Source organism: Notamacropus eugenii, chromosome 5 (assembly GCF_028372415.1).
Source record: "Notamacropus eugenii isolate mMacEug1 chromosome 5, mMacEug1.pri_v2, whole genome shotgun sequence".
NCBI classification, from domain to species: Eukaryota; Metazoa; Chordata; class Mammalia; order Diprotodontia; family Macropodidae; genus Notamacropus; species Notamacropus eugenii.
The window spans coordinates 184,125,912-184,145,554 of NC_092876.1; the positions used below are offsets into that span (position 1 = coordinate 184,125,912).

At 47.1% G+C, this 19,643-nt stretch overlaps 1 protein-coding gene across 8 annotated transcripts in view; it reads right to left on the reverse strand.

Moving 5' to 3' along the window:
- Nucleotides 1-19,643, reverse strand: part of IGSF9B (immunoglobulin superfamily member 9B) — a 79,688-nt gene that overhangs the window by 19,815 nt on the left and 40,230 nt on the right. For 4 of the 8 annotated variants that reach the window (XR_011967551.1, XM_072611626.1, XM_072611624.1 and 1 more), the window contains exons 13-18: nucleotides 16,553-16,728; nucleotides 15,179-15,405; nucleotides 13,892-13,976; nucleotides 9,956-10,117; nucleotides 9,132-9,177; nucleotides 6,452-8,101 (exon numbers count right to left, since the gene is read on the reverse strand). Coding sequence is in view for 3 of the 8 variants with exons in the window: in XM_072611626.1 (XP_072467727.1) it covers nucleotides 6,452-8,101; nucleotides 9,132-9,177; nucleotides 9,956-10,117; nucleotides 13,892-13,976; nucleotides 15,179-15,405; nucleotides 16,553-16,728 (2,346 nt within the window). In the remaining 5 variants the exon portion in view is untranslated. Of the gene's footprint in view, nucleotides 1-4,628; nucleotides 4,675-5,615; nucleotides 5,934-6,451; nucleotides 8,102-9,131; nucleotides 9,178-9,955; nucleotides 10,118-13,891; nucleotides 13,977-15,178; nucleotides 15,406-16,552; nucleotides 16,729-19,643 lie in introns of all 8 variants that reach the window. The other 4 variants (XR_011967550.1, XR_011967548.1, XR_011967549.1 and 1 more) reach the window with 3 other exon arrangements.

Here is a 19,643-nt window from a genome sequence, read left to right on the forward strand (position 1 = left end):
ACTGTAGTGACCCAGCCCAGAAAGCAGTCTCAGATGAAAGGATCGCACAGTCTGATTAGGCAAATGACAGTAAGTGGTATGGTCTGCGCATAGTATTCTCCACATCTAAATGAAAGTGAGTCACAATGCCATAATGGAAACTAGTAAAGAGGCTCATCCACAATTATTATAGATTTTTCCTAAATGGGCAAAACTAAAAGATTAACCAGTGGTTCTTCAACAAACATTTACCATTTTTCAAATTAAAATGGATCCCTCATCAAACTATTTTCCCCATCAGATTCAAATGCTGATTTTGCTAAGAGGAAAGAGGTCACAAACCTCACTGGAGAGCAATCTGACCTGATTATCTTCATATTGTGTTTGACAGGTGACCTAAGTCATAGAAAACACTTCTTTTGCAACAGCAAGTGTCAGAGGACACTGGAAAATTGGCCGATGTTCTATCTACAGACAAACATTTTTGAGTGGCAGTAGTACACTGAGGGGTAAGCCCACGCCCACTTTTGAGACAGCCAGACTTGAACCATTCCAGGATGCCTGCTGTCAACATTTTCTCTCTTAATCCTGGGTTCAAATACCAAAATATAACAGGGTAAAATTCTTTAGGTCCACAAACATATATGGAGAGCTGGGGAGGGGGGAGAGATAAAATAGCTACCCACAATAGTGACCAATTGTACAGAAAAGTCAAAAGAAACATGTCCCACCCAAAATCAGCTGCCCTGCAGAGGCATTCACCTGAAGCACTGAAAGGCTTTTGGAAATCAATACACAAAATACAGCTTTTCCCTAGCTGCCCAGCTCAGTTCTACCTAAGAAACTAGAGAAATTTAGAGAGGCTGAATTGAAAATTATATTCAACAGAATTTATTCATTTTCTACTCCATACCAAGTATTGTGTTCAGCAGTGGGTATCAGAAGAAACAAACCACAATCCTTTCTCCCAAAGAGTTTACAGACTCACAAATGAAGAAGCTTTCAATTCCTGACACATCTCAGAGACAGATATTTTAAGGAACTCTGGGTGAGCAATATCCTACTCTAGGGCCAAAACTATCCAAGAGATGTGACCTCAACAAGTGAGTGGACTTCAAATCTGGTCTCTCCAAAAAGAAGCATGTCTTATTCCTGGTTTCAGGTAGCCTGAAGTCTCTGTGATATCCGGAAAACTTCAAGCAGCTCTTCTTTTCATAGAGCAAAGGTAGGCTTGACACACAGAAGAAGCTTCCTAAATCTTTCATTTTTCCTGATCTTTCAAGAAATCTAGTCCATGGGGACGTCTAACCCACCAAGACTGTGGAGCTTTTTAAAATTAGATCCACAAGCAATAGAACGAAGACCCCAGAGCTTCATTTATAACCTCTACCTCACTCTTCCTATGGCTCCAAAGAAGTTAATATTTCAGATGCCCTCTCTTTAAACTCTCCTAAAGTAGCTGAGGTAGGGAAGCAAAGCTGAATTCTACTTAGGTCAATGAGAACTTTTTCAAAGACTCAAGGTCAAGTCAACATGGCACAAACTATCTTTTGGGTCTTCCCCAGCATTCAGACAATAAGAAGAAAGTATAAAACTCTGATATACAATACTGACTCTTCTTTGTGGCTCCCAAACAATTTGTAGCTCCAAACTATGCTAACCTAGCAGCCTGGTTTTATAGATAGGGAAACTAAAGCTAAGAAAATGTAATTGTTCAAAATCGAGGCCAAAAAAAAAAAAAAAAAGGAAGCCATGTGTTCAGGTGTATAGTCCCTTGAATAACCACAAATTAGTATCCATCGGATGAATGTGTGTGTGTGTGTGTGTGTGTGTGTGTGTGTGTGTGTGTGTGTGTGTGTGTGTGGGAAAGAGAGACAGGACCAAAGAATAGGAGTTCCTGGTGCCAAAATCAAGTACTTGGATTCAGAAAAACGGGACTTCTTGATCCCCAAATCAAAGACTCAGCCACAGATTCAGAGAAAGAAGCTGATGGCTTTCTGGTTTCTTTCCAAATGAGAGGTCAAGCTGGAGTGAGCCTGAGGGGGTAGGCTAACATTTACAACTGGCCCTACACTCAGACCTGGTAACTAGGATGGAGATGGCCAGGATACTATAATATTAGAAGTTCAGCCAGTACAGATCTTTCATGTGGCTTACCGAACAATCGAAGGGGATCCTGGTTGGTAGAGAAAGAGCTCACATGCCTGCCTCTGTCCCCACTGCTAGGACATGATAACACCATGGTCATGATCAACTGATACAGGAATTAGGGGAAGGGAGGTTGGGAGTTGGGGGGGAGGGTGCCACTGGTAACAGAGAGTGAGCTGAGAAAACAGCATGAACTTCTACAAGTCTGTAATAATGAGTGATCCACACTACACAACTCTCAACTCCCCATCTGGAGATAGGAGTTGAAAAGACAAAGAGAAAAAGGAGAGGAAAAGGGAAAGGAACAAGATGGAGAAAACAACCACATGGCTGGGGAGGAGGAAGAAAGAGGGAGAGAGAGAACGAATGTAGACAAGAGATGTTACAACTTCTTCTATGCAAGACCAAGTGGAAACACATGCACAGTATGAAGAAGACGTCTTTAAAGGGGAACTTCAAGACTAACAAATGGCCCCAGCAGCTACTGCAACCCAGAGAAGTCTCAGTAAGTAGAAGAGTAAGCTTGGCTCCTGCCACCCCCCAGAATCATGAGGTATCTAGCTTGGGAAGGTGGCAAAGAGGCTGTCCTAGGCTGGCAGTGTCTCCTGAGTGAGAAAGAGAGGTTGGTGGAGGAGCAGAGAGGAAAGGGTAGAAAGCATTGGCATTCTCACAAACCCCAGTTCTAAGTTTGCCACTACAATGAGATGGCATCTTAGCTGTCTCAGATCAGCATGGTCTGAGGAGGGCATGATAGGAATTAATGGGGAAAGTCAGGAAATGGGGCTGTGTAGGGGCAGTCAAGTTCTTTGTACCATTTGGAATAATGGCAGAGCTGAACCACCCTTGGGAAACTATAGTAAGAGCTGAGTTGGTCCCTAGAGGCTCCTACATCCCAAGAGATGCTCTGGAGAAAGAAAACCAAAGGGTCACAGGGGAGAGAGGGAAGGAGGGGGTAACAGTTCAATCACTCACTCGAAAGCTCTGGTACACAAGACTGGCAGAAGACCCCTGGGACAGGTGAGCTCAAAAAGCACTTCACTAGTTCGTCAGTATCCTCCCCTGGTGTTAATGTCTGCAGTATAACCCCCAGTTGTCCCCATACACAATTTCAGCACCCTTGGTTGCTGACAATTTTATAGCCCCAGATCATAAAGAAATGGCAAGGCTTTCTACTTTACAAGAGATGACTCTTATTACTGAAAGGGATTTATCAGCCCTCAGTACTCTCTGATTGGAGATAATCACTCACCCTTACTAACTCTGCGCAGAGGGGAAATCCAGGCTTCCTTCATCCAGACCAATAGGTCTGATCGCAGGAGATGCTCTCTAACTCCTGCCTAAGCTTGGAAAGAAGGGAGCCCATGACCAGAAGAGATTTCTTCTGTGGCTGGTAGAGAAGGGAGCTTTCTGACATCTTCAGATCCCTTCAAGTGACCTAAGCCCTGAGGCTGGTATATGAAAGAGTAAGCCCAGGTTAGGAGCAGAAGATGGAGAGCTCCTGCTAATCACCAGAAAGAAGAAAACCCCAAAATCAGGAACCCCACAGCCTACTCCAAAAAAAAAAATTTCTCTCCAGCCCTTAGGGTCCTATCTTATGAAGCACCCAAAAGGACCTTTCCCCAGAGTTCTTTGCAGAGGGCTTTGAAGTGAGTAGCACTTCTATCCTGTGGCTATGGGCATTTGCAAACATACCTACTCAGTAAGGGGAAGGGCACACATACATAACTGAGAGTAGGCTGGTAGAGGAAAGGAACACAAAAAATGAATTGGGAACGTTGCCCTGCCATCAGCCAGGTATGCCTATAAGTATCCCCATCAGGACCTATAACTAATGGAAAAGAGCTGAGACAGCTCTAGGTCCAGAGAACCCAAATTCAAGGGGGTGCTACCAATGGCATTTCAACATGAAAGGGGAGGAGCTTCAGGGGAAGAGTCAGGTATTCCAGTAGCCTTGGACAAAGGATTGATTAACCAAAGGGCCTGAGTGGCCCAAGAGTCTTCCAAGGATGGAGAGATACAAAGTAGATCCCAGGCAGTCTAGACTTAAGTAGTACATCCAGGCTCCCAAGGGACCACTTTTACATGCTGTAGGTATGTTGTGTGATATATGGGGAAGATAGTGCCTAGAATTGGGGGATCTCTCCTGGAGGCTCTGGGAAGAGACTGCTGTGTATAAGGTGGGAAGGTCAAAAACAAAACTGAGGTAGCCCTAGAGTTCCTTTCACCTGGCAGGCTTGTTGAGGCAGTTCTGAGTGGAGAACTCAGAAGCCAAGGGCAGGTGGGGTAAGGGGGTAGGGAGGAGGGAGGCAGAAGGAGTCAAAATTACCTCCCCAAAGACAGGGGTAACCAGAGGGGATCTGGTTAGGCATTTCCCCTCTAATTCCCCTTTAAAGGAAGCGATGGCCCTGGCAAAGCCCCATCAGTCAGTCTGTCCATCCTCCCCGCTTGCTCCCCCCAGCCCCCGCCCCGGCCCCAGCCGGGTGGCCGCGGAGCTCCCTTACCTATTGAGCTGAGGAGAGGCTTGTCTCGACAACACTGCCCAGATAGCTGAGATCAATCAGAAACAAAGCAGTTATCAACACCAGCAGCGCAGCGGGGGACCACCCCACATGCCCAGAGGGAAGGGGAAGAGGAGCACGGGGAGCCGAGAACCAATAAGGCGGGCCAAAGATGGGAGTAGGGACAGGAGAGGAAGGGAGAGAGACAGAGAACCAAACGGGGAGAGATGGAACGAAGCAGATGAACAGGCTTGCACAAAGCACAGACGACAGCTGCGACGCACAGCATCTCCTGCGACCGGAGACAGGCGGGGTGGGGGTGCGCATCTCTAGATAACAAGGGTTCCAAAGCCACAGGAAGTTGCATGTGGTTAGCCCAGTTACAGGCTCTCCCCCACCTCTCCCTGAACCCCCAACACTCCCTTCTCCTCCCACCAGCAGCAGCCAAGCATGGTGCTGAGGGTGGGAGGTAGGGCTTGAGACTTCCAGGTACCAGAGGGTGGGAGTGAAACATGGGTCCCTATGTGTAGGGAGGTAGGAGAGAGCTGGCCTCCCCTCCTCAACCACCTTTCTGTCTTTCCTACGATCATTCCAGCTTCCTCTGAGCTGGGCAAGGCAGGGCAGGGCACAATCCGGTTCCCCTCCAACGGGCGACTACTTCAAGAAAAGAGACCAAAGGACGGAACCAGAGGAAGAAAGAGAGAGAGAGAGAGAGAGAGAAAGAGAGAGAGAGAGAGAGAGAAAGGGGGGGGAGGGAGAGAAAGGGATTAAGAAAGACACTGCAGAGACTCAGCAGGCTGCTCTGGACAAGTCAGACTAGCCCAAAGAAGATGGAAAGAGAGGAAGAGAGAGACAGAGAGAGGAGACAGACTAAGAGTGGGGGAAAGGAAGGAAAGAGGAAGAAAAGGAGAAGAAAGGAGGGCCAGGGTAGGAAAAGGCAAAAGAGGAATAAGATGGACACAGACAGGTGTCTGGGGGTGACTCTGGTACCTGGAATACCAGCCGCTAGAGTATAGGGTGTGCTCTTTCTGCCGGGCCGATCGCGGGAGCTTGTTTGTCTGTCTGTCTTTCTGCAGCTTCCTGCGAGGCGCGCGGGTGGGGGTGGGGTGTGTGGCTCCTGGCATGCCGTTGACAGGGCCTGAGTGTTTCCTCCCAGCCCCCAAGCCTGATGGCCGCAGCATCCCTTTCGGAGAGGCCGTAGGGACAGGGACTGGAGACCGGTGCGCACTAGGGCTGCTAAGGGGCAGGAGGTTGGGGACAGGAGGCCCCTGCCCTGGTGATCCAGGAAAGTCACGTTCCGGGGTCCTGCTTCGCAAGGGAGGAAGGGCCAGGAAGAAAAGGAATGTGGAGACACTCTTTGGGCTTTCCCTGGACCCCCCGCCCACCCCCAATGCCAGGACCACGTGGATTCATGGGGAGCGGAAGAACCCTTGACTCCAAGAGAAAGTGACTGAGCACCCACACACACACAGAGGTCTCTCACCCTAATGTACCAGTACTAATTCCACCCCCTCCTCTACCCCAGCTACTCCCACCATCACTCCCAGTGACCTTAAATGCCTCCTAAAGATCAGGTGGGATAGGTGGATAAAGGAGATCCCTCATGCCACTGGCTGGGCACCTGAACAGGTGACCCCCTCCCTCCGCCAATAGCCAATGGCCATACCCTGACCTCTGCCAATCAGAACTCGTCTCCCAAAGGGATGCTGCAGCATGTCCAAACGAGCCCTGTCATTTGGGTTGATGAGAGGGGTGGAGGGGCGAGGAATGGGGGGAAGGAAGTAGACTAGGTGAGGAGGGGAAGGGGGCAGCCACAGCATACTCACCCTGAAGTGGATAAGGTTGTTGGTGGGGGCTCTGGTCTGAGCAGCTCCTCCCCCATCCTCCTGGGGGAGGGTGTCTGTCCGAACACATCCAGGTTGTCCGAAGGCCCAGCAGGGCCCTGGGGCGGGGAGGGATAGCCGGTGGCCAGGGTGGTGAAGCCCATGGCCGGCCGATAACTGGGGCTATCACCCCGACTGCTCTGGGAAGGGGAACCAGTGGATGGCGTGGACTTTCGGGAGAAGCTGACTGCGGCGGGTGGCTGTAGGGTTATCTCCGACATCTCTGCCTGCTGCAGGAGGCCAGGGCGGGGCCTTGCCCGGGCCGCGAGCTCGGGAGAACCGGTTCGGGAGCTTAGGGGACTTTGGGTCAGAGGCGAGAGCCGCGAGGGCTGTAGCACCACTTGATGTAAACTGGGCTCGGCTCGCCTGCCCTGTCGGGGGCTGGGCCTGGGCCGAGGCTGGGGCTCATACCACCGGGTGTCCAGGCTGAATGTGCTTGGGCCGCCATGACCCGCGGGCTCGGCTGGCTCGGGGTAAGGCAACACCGGTATGCCCATACCTTGGCTGGTATGTCTGAGCTGCCCTTGGCTCACCAGAGGTTGCATAGGTTTGTCCTGCCACTTGGTGGCGGTGGGCACTGCGACTGGACCTCGGCCAGGTGACTTGCCTGCCCAACTCTTTGGTGCCTCCAAAGACAGGATACCCGGATAGGCTGTGGGCACCTGGAGGGAAGTGGGGGGCAGTCCCCGGGGGAGGCAGGCCTTTGGCTGCAGGCTCTCTGCCACATCGCAGGGGTGCAGCTGGTGGGGAAACATCATGGCTGGGGACTCCAGCCCACCGAAAGGAAACTCAGGTCGGCCCCAGGGCTCTGGGGAGCGGCCTCCCGTGGGTGTCTGAGTCAGGGGCAGCGTGCTGTTGGAGTTATTCTCGCCGTTCTCCTCGGGGATAGTGGGGTGACCGAAAGGTCCCTCAGTGTGCAGGGGTGGGGATGACATGACGGAGCTCAGGGGGCTGCCCACTTCAGGCATGTAGAAGGGTGGGGGCTCCACTTCCCCAGGGCTGCTGCTGCTGAGGTAACCGTAGTACTGGCCATGGTGGAAGGGCCGGGGGCCTGGGGGCCGGGCCTGTCCTGTGGCCTGGAGCCGACCTTCCAGACCACTGGGACCCTCCAGTCCCCGGGGCTGGAATCGGGGACTATATGCTGGTGGCGGCAGGTAGGACTCTTGGCTGGATGACAGAGGGGTCAGCTGAGACTTGAGAGCAGCCACAGAGGTGGGCACTAGTGGGTCGTCATTTTCCTCATCTGATTGACGGAACTCGGGATACATGTCAGTCTCCTCTGCAAAGGGAAAGCCTTCAATGCGCCGACTCTTGATCGAGGGTTCCATCTCAGAGGGATCCATCACAAATCGTCCATCAGGGCCCCGGCTGATGAGCTCTATAGGAGTGGTGGCCTCAGCCTCGGCCTCAGCTTTGGCTACACTGTACTTTTTGCTGCTGATGGCCCGCTTGGTCTTCTTGTATAAGGATAGCTCCTTCTCACGACTGGGGCTCAGCATCCTCTTAGCTGCTGGCTGGCCCTGGTCATCGGAGGATTCTGATGGGGCTCTTAGTGTCCGGATACTCTCAGGACTCACTTTTCCAGAGGATAAACTGGGCAAAGAGGCAAAGGAGACAATGAGGGGGAGAGAATGTAGAATAAGGCATTCTTAGCCCATGCAGCACCATTTTATCCTTCCAGGTTAATCTAGTCCCAGCCAATACAATAGCACCCAAGACATGGCTACTGAAAGAGAAAGGAGGAGGTATCATAGTCATCTTCACTTTCTGCATGAGTATTAGCTTATTTTTATTTTTATATTTTTTAAGTTCAGACCTATCATTCATCCACATGGGCAGTTCCCAGTAAAGAAACTCTATCAATTAGGATCACAATGACTTTGCAACAGTCTTAGAGAGTTGCCTGGGACACTGGGAAGGTAAGTGAGTTGCTCAGGGTCTCACAACCAGTATGTGTCACAGGCAAGACTTCAAACCAGGTCTTCCTAACCCACAGTTCTCTATCCATCATACCCGGATGACTTTTATTTCTTTTAGATAACAACTGCAAATGTCTAATTATTGGCTAGTTTCTAATCCCCAGGCAGATGCTTGTGGTCTATCACCTTTCCCTCCAGATAAATATATATACATATACATGTAGTCAACTGGTACAAAGCAGTAAATCTGTTAGGTAAGGGAGGTAAAGTTACATTAATGCATGTATTCTCATGGCCAAAGAGAAATGGTTTTTAGATTATCTGCTAATTTGGATTATCTACACCATTGCTCCCTTCCATTAGTGTAGATAGCTTAGTATTAACTATAGCCATTTATTCATTCATTCCTTCCTTCAACAAGCATTTACACTAAATGCCTACTATGTGCCATGTGCTGAATGACTGGAAACTATGGCAAGAGTCATGCTGATCAATTAAGAGCCAACAGCCCAGGAACTGAGTTAGGGGCAATGAGGTCAGATGAGCCCCAATGTTTAAATTCTGGGGGAAAGATATCTAAAATGGCTCTCAAATTCCAGTGTAGTTCCTTTCATGCCCTAAGAGGGAGGGAAAGAAGGAACCCACTATTTTCTCACTGGTCCCCTCCATTCCAAACTCTTTTCATACTTCATGGAGATACTCACGGAGACTCCAGGCTCTTCCTGCAATGAGTGATGGAGAGTGGAGGATCTGGAAGGAAGGGGAGAGAACATGTTGAGGTCTGAGAGACACAAAAGACAGAGGCCATAAGCTACAGTTCTGTTCTCTGTTGGCAAAGGGACACAAACCTCCAGAAGGGAGAGCCATAGTACTAGTATAAGGAGACAACTCTTTGCCATCATTGGCACCTCTCCTATGACTTCCATATCTCAGACTCCACCTGAGAGAGGCCAGAAGCAGGCCTCTTTCCCCAGTTACCTGACTCCACCTCCACAAGACAACTACTCCATTGCCTACCTCCATCACTGGCCATTTCTATCTTCCCTGCTTCCATATTCCCAACATTTCAAATTACCTGATACTTCACTATTAAGCCTTCCCATCTTAGGAGACTCTCCTCTTTCCAAATCGGGCTATCCCAAGGCTACTTAAGTCACCATACCCTGCCATGTTCACCAGACACATTTCCATATGGAGGCAAAGGGGGCCACATCTACCCAAGTCAAGTGCTGAGGTATCCTTGATGAATATCCTTTTTATGTTATAGCTAAGTAAACTTCATTAGCATTTATTTATCACAGTGCATGGTACATAGTAGGCACTTAATAACTATTTCTTGATTAATTACTGAGTTACTTACAAGTGCCTCATTTTGCATCAATCCCATATCTATACTGTCCTGAGTCAGGTCTGCCCATTACAGAAACCGTACTGAAGGGGCAACTTCCCCAGGAGATATAGCGAAGGGGAGTCCCGGGAACCAGGTCTGATGAGGTCACCAGGCCTGGGAGGCCAACAGACCACTCACCTTTTTTGCGTTTGAGCTTGCGCTTACGCTGTTTGTTGACAAAGCAGGCAGCCAACGTGCTGAAAAGAATCGCTGCTGCCAGGAAGCAGATTGTTGCCACAATGCCAGCCAACACTGGGCGGGCTAGTCCCTCATCTGTCAGGTCAGGCTGTGGGAAGATGTCTGCCAGGGACAGAAGAAACACATGAGTCTCAAGCCTTCTACGCCTTCCCCTAGCCAAGGTTAGTTAATCTTCCCTACCTTTATGGAAACATCAGCAGGACTAAATGTTAAGATTTTTCTGACAGTTTCCCACCACATAAACTATACTCCAACCAAATTAGACCATTTGCTTGTTGTCATCCAAACAAACCCCATTTTGCTCTCATCATTTTCTGCATCAGGAATGCTCTTTACATCTCCATCTACTGGCATCCCATCCATCCTTTAAGGTCCAGGTCAAATGACACCTGATATGTGAAGCATTTCCTGACACTCCTACCTGAAAGTGATTTCTTATTCATCTGATCTCAAAGCACTTAACAGAATCTGAGTTGGAAGAAATCTCAGCTATTATCTAGTTTGATCTCTGTACAGGATTTCTTTCCTTTACAATTTCCCTAAGAAGTACTCAATCACTTCCGAGGATGGAGGAGGGGGGATCTCACTGTCTCCTAGTGTAACTCATTCCACTTTTGAACAGTTCCACCCATTAGGAAGCCTTTCTCTTTATGGAGCAGTTATCTGCCTCTCTACATTATCTGTCCATTGTTTCTAGTCCAGTCTTTTGAGAAGCTAGGCCTTCTGGGAAGAAAAAAATCCTTTAACTCCTCTCATTTATTTATTCTAACAAGTTGTGATAACTTGAATTAATTATACTGACTTGTTTACTTGTTTTATCAGTTCTACTAGCCTGTATGCTCCTTGAGAACAATAGTCTTATCTTAAAAAGGTAACTTCCTCAAGATCTCTGAGGATCTGTGGTCCACACTAAGAAGGTTGAAGAGAGGAGGGACATCGGTTTTGTTTCTTTGCTCATTTTTAGGGGATTCTGGACTTTGGGGCAGGGAGGTTCTCTGGGGACAAGAGGAAAGACATGCATTCATAAAGAAAAAAAATCCTTTAACTCACAAAAGAAAAAACAAGGATGAGAACTATGAAATGAACAGATCAGTCTATCTCATAGAAGTCAGGATAGTTAGATTATAATGTTATGTTTCAAAACATCCTCCTTCTAATTAGTGTGAAAAGTTTTCAGCCATAAGAGGCTTGGTACTTACTCAGAGAACCATAGAAATCACTCTGACCTCATAGGCCCAGATACTATAAGAAATCATGTCAACCATTAAAGAAATCATACAAAACAAGGGCACCGGATGTAAGGACTTTTCATTTCAAAGTCCTTTCCAGTTCTAACATTCTATGATTCTTTGAGTATGCAAGAATTTTAAGAAAAAGGAGAAACAGAATTTTAAGAAAGGAGAAAAAGAGAACTTAGCACTGTTTTAGACTGAGACTACCACTTGCTATTAGTTTAATTATTGCTATTATAATGAGGAACCTGCACAGTACAGTAGAGCAGAAACAGTATTGTACTGGGAGGCCGTGTGATACAGGAATGTTGGATCTGAATCCAGGATTCCCCGGGTTCAAATTCCAGTTTTGCACTGTAGTCACCTGTGTGACCTTGAGCAAACCACTTGACCTCTGTGGTCATCAGTTTTCTCATCTATAAAATGAGAGAGCTGTCTGTAACATAATGGGGTGGGATTCAATGACTTCTAAATGTCCCCTCCAGCTCTAAATCTAATGTGGTTTTAATTTTGGCTTCTATCAGTAGTAGTGTAATTTTGGAGAAATTGTTTAACATGTCTGGGTCTCAGTTTCCTCATCTGTAAGATGAGGTTAGACTAGCTGGCCTCACTCAAAGGTCCTTTCAACTCTGAATCTATGGTGTGCTTAATCATCTCTCCATCTCCCCTAACTCTTTGTATGTTAGATTTGCATATAGGAGGTATTGAATGCACATCGTAGGAGTTTATTAAGTTTAGGGAATGAACAAATGATTCCTGTCTTCTCTTATTTATTCTTTGTGAATTAATGTGTAGGTTTCCAGAGGACCAGAATGAATAGCTTAGAGGAATTTCCCAATGGCTGCAGATGAATCTTGAGTCATTTTTCAGTCATGTCCAACTCTTCATGACCCCATTTGGGGTTTTCTTGGCAGAGATACTAGAGTGGTTTGTCACTTCCTTCTCCACTTCCTTTTACAGATGAGGAAACTGAGGCAAAGAGGGTTAAATGACTTGCTCAGGGTCACACAGCTAGTAAGTTTCCAAGGCCAGATTTGAATTCAGGAAGATGAGTCTTCCTGACTCTAGATCCAGCACTCTGTCCACTGTACCACCTAGCTGCTCCTGGCTCTGGAGAGATAAGAGATACAAATGCACCTAGGCCTCTATCTTTGGGAGTAAAAACACTATAGTAATGCAAGGGATTGTCAGATTATTTTACTCAGATAAGTTAATAGCAGTATAGAAAAAGGAACTGGACCTGAGATTTCATTGACATAGGAGATTCTCAGGTGAGGAAACTCCCTCTACCAATGCAGGTTGGCATCTTCTCTGCAATTTATACTCTTAAAGAGTTGTCTAGATCACTAAGAGGTTAAGTGAGATGATCATGGTCAAACAACTACTATGTGCTGAGGCAGGTCTTGAACGCAGGTCTTCCTGTTACATCATGCTTCTCCTTGTAGCAGTATAAAGCATTTACTATTGACATAACATATCCTGAGAGGTGGGGGATAGAATTTTGCTCTTCTAGACAAAACTTCTTAGTCTTTCAATAAAATATTAAAAACAATCACATTGGTTTGTTAGAGGTCATTGTAGAGGAGCAAAAGCCCTGTGAGCCACATCTAAGCTTGCTCAGTACAAAGCAGTTCTGAGACCAACCATCAGACTTCAACTCATCTATTCTGGCCTTGGCAGCATGCCTACTCCCTGCTGCCCCGTCTCCCTAGGCCTCCTCTCCCTGGGACTGAGCCAAGAAGGAGGTATGCTGTGTTCTGACAGCTAAGGCTGGAGCCTTAATTAGACAATTATAATAGATGAGACAGAGGAGTTGTACTCCATCCCAACCCATGAAGAAGTGTTTATATTTCCTGGGTTCCCTCCCCTATCTAGCCATAAGAGCAGCTGTAAGGATGGTGCTACAGTCCAAGAGATTGATGGTCAGTTTGGTTACCTTAAAGGTCTTTTCTCTCCATTTTAGGACACTAACCTTGATTAGGGGAGGAAAAGGGTAAGAAATGGGGTAATGCCTACGTTTCAGGATCCACGGCTACATAGGCTACATAGGCTACATAGGCTACATAGGCTACATACAGAAGTGCAAAAGCTGGCCAGAGGAAAACAACAGACAAAAATAAAAACCTTCACTTGAAGAATTGGGATTATTTAGCCTGAGGAAAGCTGAGGTAATCAAAGAGGAAAAGAATGATGACTATAGCCACTTCCTGGCAAAACAAGCATAATAATCTTTCAAAAGATAATTTATAATTAATAATAAATACTTGTTGAATTGTTGAAAAAAACTTTTTCCCCATCATTAGAGACTTAAAAGGGAAAAGAGACTTAAATTGAGGCAAGCAAGACTTAATTTAAACACCAATTACCATTATTAGATTCTGTAATGAGGAAAGTGGTTGAAACTCTTTCTGTGGGTATCAGACACCCATCTGTTTAGGTGATGTAAAGGTACAATCCAGGATGAAAGCTCAATGGATCTGAATGGCCTCAGGGGGTGTAGCAGCTTTTGTCGTTTCCTTTTGGGCTCTTTCTCACTCTCCCACCCAGCTCTCTCGCTGTTTTGAGTGCTTGAGACCCCTAAGTTTGCTCTGATGTTGAGGTCCCTGTGTGTATGTGGAGAGGAAGGACGCTCCCCTCAACCTACCTGTACTGGAGACACCGGCAATGTTGCTGGGCTCACTGATCAAATCCTGCATGACAGCCAGAACTCGGAACTCGTACCAAGTGTCCTAGAGCACCCCCCCAAAGGACAATGTCTTGTCAGCTGGTTGGCCACCACTAACCCTGCCTCCAACCCCTCCCAGAACAAGGGGGTTGGGATTAACAGAGATAGAGAGAAGGAGAAAGGGGGTAAGTGTATCCAAACAGCTAAGTCTTGCTTTTCTCAGCTAGAGAGAAGTGAATCTTTAAAGGGAGCAAGCCAGAAGGTTTAACTCAAGAACACTCCCTGCCCTTTACCCTGTTACGTGAGCCTGATTCCAAAGGCTAACTCGATAAATTAAAGATGGTACAAAGGGCTTCCCCCAAGTGCCTTTGCTCATCCCAGCTCAGGCTCACAGAACAGAGGTGGATCCCATGGTTTGGAATATGTACCAATATGTATCACATTGAGAATACAACTCTCCAGATTCATATGTATTGGCCTCTCTAAGAGACTTTAAACCAGGGTGGAGAATCTTTGGCCTGGAGGCCACATGTGGTCTTCTAGGTCCTCAAATGTCAGCCCTTGGATATCAAAAGGTGGTACTTGAGGACCTAGAGGACCACATGTGGCCTCTAGGTGGAAGATTCCCTACACCTGCTCTAAGCTAACTTCATTCAAGGCAACCTCCTCCCAGGTCCCTCCATGGACCAGATGAAAGTTGGCTGCCCTCAACTTCAGTTCCCACCTCTTTAGTTCAAGATTTAGGGAACTGACCCAGAGAAAATAAAATAACTATGTATTCCTGAAACTACTGCTTCCAAGTTGAGTCAAACAAAGCTATCAATGGATCTGAGAAAGGACATATCATCTCCACCAGAATTTGAGAACTGTGTGTGTGTTCATCCTTCATTGCCAAAGAAGACCATGCCATCACAGAAATGATGACATGACTTGCACTTAACTTTGTTTTGAGTCAGAGAGGGCTGTGCAGGTCACCAGCCTCACTTCTCCTCCAGAGCCATCTGAATCCAGAGACCAGATATTCATCAGGATGACTGGAGATGACCCAGGATGAGGCAGCAGTTGGGGTTAAGTGACTTGTCCAAGATCACACAGCTAGTGAGTGTCAAGTATCTAAGGTAAGATTTGAACTCAAGTCCTCCTGACTCCTGCACTAGTGCTCTATCCACTGCACTGCCTAGCTGCCCCTTCCACCAGAATATGAACAAGAGGAAGTCTAGGTTATGTTAGCATCCCCACTGCCAGGACTGGAACCACAATGCTCACCTGTGACAAGTCCTTAGCAAAAAATTCTCCATCTGTCCCCAGGATTGCATCATCTAAGATCTCCCAGCGCTCTCCAATGCGGAACTCCATGATGTAGTGGTCAATGGGAAAGCTGTGGTTGGCGGGTGGGAGCCAGGACAGGAGTACACCTTGCTGGGTCCGATTGGCTGTGAGGCACCTTGGTGGGGTAACCAGCACCAGGGGTTCTGGAGTTGTGATAGGGAATGCTAGAGTGGAATGCAGAGAAAGGCAAGGAAAAGTGTCATAGGAAATAATGAGAGGTTAGTGTTCTCACCCCCATTCCTCTGGCTACCCTCCAACAATGGTTATATCCCAAAGGGGTCATAGTACCAAAGTAAACTTCAAGACTCTTAATATCCCTGAATGTTATAGTCCCCAAAGTTTCATGAAACAGTTTTAGGGAAATAGGGGAGATTCACTGCAAATATTTCCCTTATACAAAGGAAGAATCCTATCAGGACCATAGCTATGTCTTAAGGGACCTGACACTTAAAATACCCCACTTTCAGATTGCTCTGGAGGATCCACTTGAAAAAATATTTTAGTAGGAGGAAAAATGTAACCACCATTTGTGAGAAGAAATAGGAAGAGAGCTGGTCCTAATAAAAATGGATTGCTTTTTTAGTTTTCTCCCAGAGATACAAGAACAGCTCCTAACATTCGCTTGTGGGCCTCATGGGTTCAGACCCTTCTTGGTACAGATGGAGAAAAGGAGACCCAGAGAGAAGAGCTATACAGAGCTCTAGGCAAGCAAAGGATAGCTGAGCATCCTGTCCCCTTAGCTTCTGCCCCCTACTGGAAGAATAACGAAGTCCTCTGTGGGTGAGGACATCTCTTGGATTGATCTGAACCACCTGCCCCACTGCAAGCAGAAGAGAGCAGGATCACTCTCAGGTCCTTTGTGGCTTCCAGGGGAGAAAGACAGAGAAAGAAAGCATCCTTCCAATTTCAAGTATGAGGAGGGAGAACGCAGCAGCTGGCCCTGACTAGGAAGAGGCCATCCTTCCTGCTGATATATTTGGGGGTAACCCAATAGAAAGGACTGGGCCACAACCACTCAACACGTAATCCCTAGAACCAAAAAGCACAGTAAGAGGAGTCGCATCATGTTGGGAAAGGAGGAAGGAAAAAAAGGACAGATTTCTCCTCTCACCTCTGAAGCCAAAGGTGATCGTGGATCTGTGACCTAAGAGGAAGGAATCAAGCTCCACCTTTTTCCTTCCCATCTAATTTGAGGTTCTCCAGGAGTTTGTTTCCAAGAAGGCCTTTCGGTTGCACATTGATTATATGTACCACAGGCCACTCATACAATGCAAAACCTTAAGGATCATATAAAGACCAGGAGCTGCTCACCTAAAGTGTTCACAGTGACCACCTCACTAAATGAACTAGTGCCCAACTTGTTTTGTGCCAGGACACTGAACTGGTATGCTGTCTCAGGTTCCAAAGTGTCCACCAGTAGCCAGCTTGGTCCAGGCGGTACCGGCAGTGACAGCCAGTCATGAGGCCCAAATTGAGCCCGCTTCATCCTGGTCAAAGAGAAGGAAAGGAAGGAAATATAGGGAGGGGATAAAGAAAAAGGCTGATTACACTGGACCAGGTGGCTCCTTGGAGAGTTCTCAAGCAAGTGGCAGTGGGTGGACCTGAGCACAAAAAGAGATAATGACCAGGATAGAATGATCAGCAAAAGCTGCACCAGTCCCCATGATATCTGTCCACAAGGTAACATTTCCAGGGATGCGGGCCATTGGTGTTCTCCTTTCCAAAGGAAAATATTTCAAAGAACAATTTAGTCCACAAGTCATTGGTCAAAGGCCCAGATCCTGGGAGTGGGGTGGGGAGTAGGGTACCCAATTCCACCCTGGTGACAATCTCACAAAAAAGATAGTAGTCCATCATGGATGTGGCTAAGAGTAAACAACACCCATTTTCTCAGGCTCTGCCTTTAGGGGAAGTGAGATGGACTACATGGAAAAGGAAAAGCATCTAGGCACAAGAAAGAACAATGAGAGTGAGGAGAAGTTACTGAAGGGACCCAAGGGTCCTAGTTCCTTGCCCCTTTGCAGTTAGGCCAATATCCCTCACAGGAAAGGAAGGAAAAACCTCAATTTAGAATCACTCAAGGACTACAGCAATTCTTAACCTGGATTTCATAGTCTATAGATTTAAAAAGGTGCATGGACTTGAGTAAGATACCCCAAAAAGACATCTTTATATCAGTAGTATTGGTTTCCTTTCAAATCCTATGTGTTTAATTTTTGTCATATAAGAACATTATTCAGAGATGGGGTCCATAGACTTCACCAGATGGTCAAAGGGGTCCATGACACAGAAAAAGTTAAGAATCCCTGGGTTAGCGTTTCCAATCAAGGCTCCCAAGTAAAGATTATCATTCCATATCCCATGCCACCCCCCCGCTGTGGCAGAGATGTTCATGGGTTCTCCTGCAGCGAGGGCCAGAGGGGCATAAGGCACTGATTCGCAGAAAAGGCACATATTGCATGCAAAGTGCTGAAGCTGAGGAGGGGATGGGGTAGGCATTGGAGGACTGGCTTTCCCTCCTGTTCCTTGGGATTTCCTGCCACTCTACCTAGTTTGCGTCAAAGTCTAAGGGCGCAGTGTGATCATGTCACCACTAGGAGGCGACATTGTCCCACCCAACTTTAAGGCTGAGTTTTGTCTGCAAACTGAGCTAGAGAAGGCCCAGTCCATCAGAATTCTTCCTGGTTGGGTGGACAAGGGTGTTTAAAAAGAAGAAAGATGCACTAAGTGTTCAAACAAGGGCAAACAAAGAATTTTGGGGGAATGGGAGGAAGATGGCACAAGAGGGGGAAGGAGGAGGGGAACATAGGGGTAGAAGAGAGAAAAGAGAGGTGCACTCTACCTGCCACTCACCCAGGGCATGAAAGCAAGTTATAAATAATGGCAGAAAGTACATGGAGCGGAGCTACAAACAAGCAGCAAGGGGACCCCCACCCCCACAAGGCATTCCCAGTCTCCTCCCATCACCCTGTCCCTTCATTACTAGGTACAGAAGCTTCTTCCTTAGACTACAACCTCCTTGCAGGTGTCACTAAGTAATTCCCAGAAGATTCAGCCTTTGCTGCTTCTGCCCCCTAAGAGTATTCACCAAAGGATGGCTCACCACCTCCCGACAAGCCACTACCTCCAGGGTTATTGTGAGGATCGACTGAGTGAACATGCAAAGTGTTTTGCAAACTCTAAAGCATTGTATCAATAACATTATTATCATTATCATCTGCCTTATTTCAGGGGACCACCATGACAACACAAGTAAGTCCTGGTCTCAACTTTTGACCTACCTCCAATTACTGTCATTCCTTTTAGTTTCTCCAGCAGGTCTTAGAAGAGGCAAGGAAGCAAAGAACCCCAAAGTGACCCTGCCTTTCCAAGCTGACCATATTCTAAATAATACTTAAGGGGGAAGGGGACAAGCTAGGGCCAAGAGGATGCGTGGAACAGAGAAGCAAGATTTGGTTTACTAACAGACCCTTTCCTCATCTCCCCCCACCTTCCCTGAGACCTCTAGGGCCCTCTTGGGCAGCCAGTTATAGATTAGCAAGTAAGATTCAGTAGGAAAGAGGCCTCCTCTGGGCTCACTAGATGTCAATAGTTATCCTCCATTGTATTATAACTAGATTAATAAACTCCTAGAAGTTGGAAGGGGGGAATACTATCCGTTAACTATTCTGCCCATGCCACGGCTTAAAACAAAAGCATAGATAGGAACTATGATAAAGAATGAAAGGGGGTGGTATCCCAAAACTTGAAGCCAAGTAGAGGGAATATAAAAATCAAAGGATAGGAAATAAAAAGGAACAGTGCCTATTAACCAGTTTCAGGAGTAAGTAGGTCCTGGATACACTGGTGGTAGAGATGGCCCACTTGGTAGAAGCAGAGGAATTGGAGAGCCAGGTTCAGACCCTTCTTGGTACAGATGGAGAAAAGGAGACCCAGAGAGAAGAGCTATACAGAGCTCTAGGCAAGCAAAGGATAGCTGAGCATCCTGTCCCCTTAGCTTCTGCCCCCTACTGGAAGAATGATGAAGTCCTCTGTGGGTGAGGACACCTCTTGGATTGATCTGAACCACCTGCCCCATTGCAAGCAGAAGAGAGCAGGATCACTCTCAGGTCCTTTGTGGCTTCCAGGGGAGAAAGACAGAGAAAGAAAGCATCCTTCCAATGTCAAGTATGAGGAGGGAGAATTTCCATCAAGTCCTATTAGCAGGAGTCTCTTTCCCTTTCTACTGGAAAGCATCAAAGGACTTTTCTTTGCCCTACAGACTCCCTTCCACCAGTTTCTGCCTATGTTCAAGCCATGCATGGAAAAGAAGCCACTGACAGTTTTCACTAAGGTGAGACATGTCCAAGCAAAAGAAAGTGAGGAGGCTTTTCCCGTCCTGTTCAAGGATGCCATTCATGCA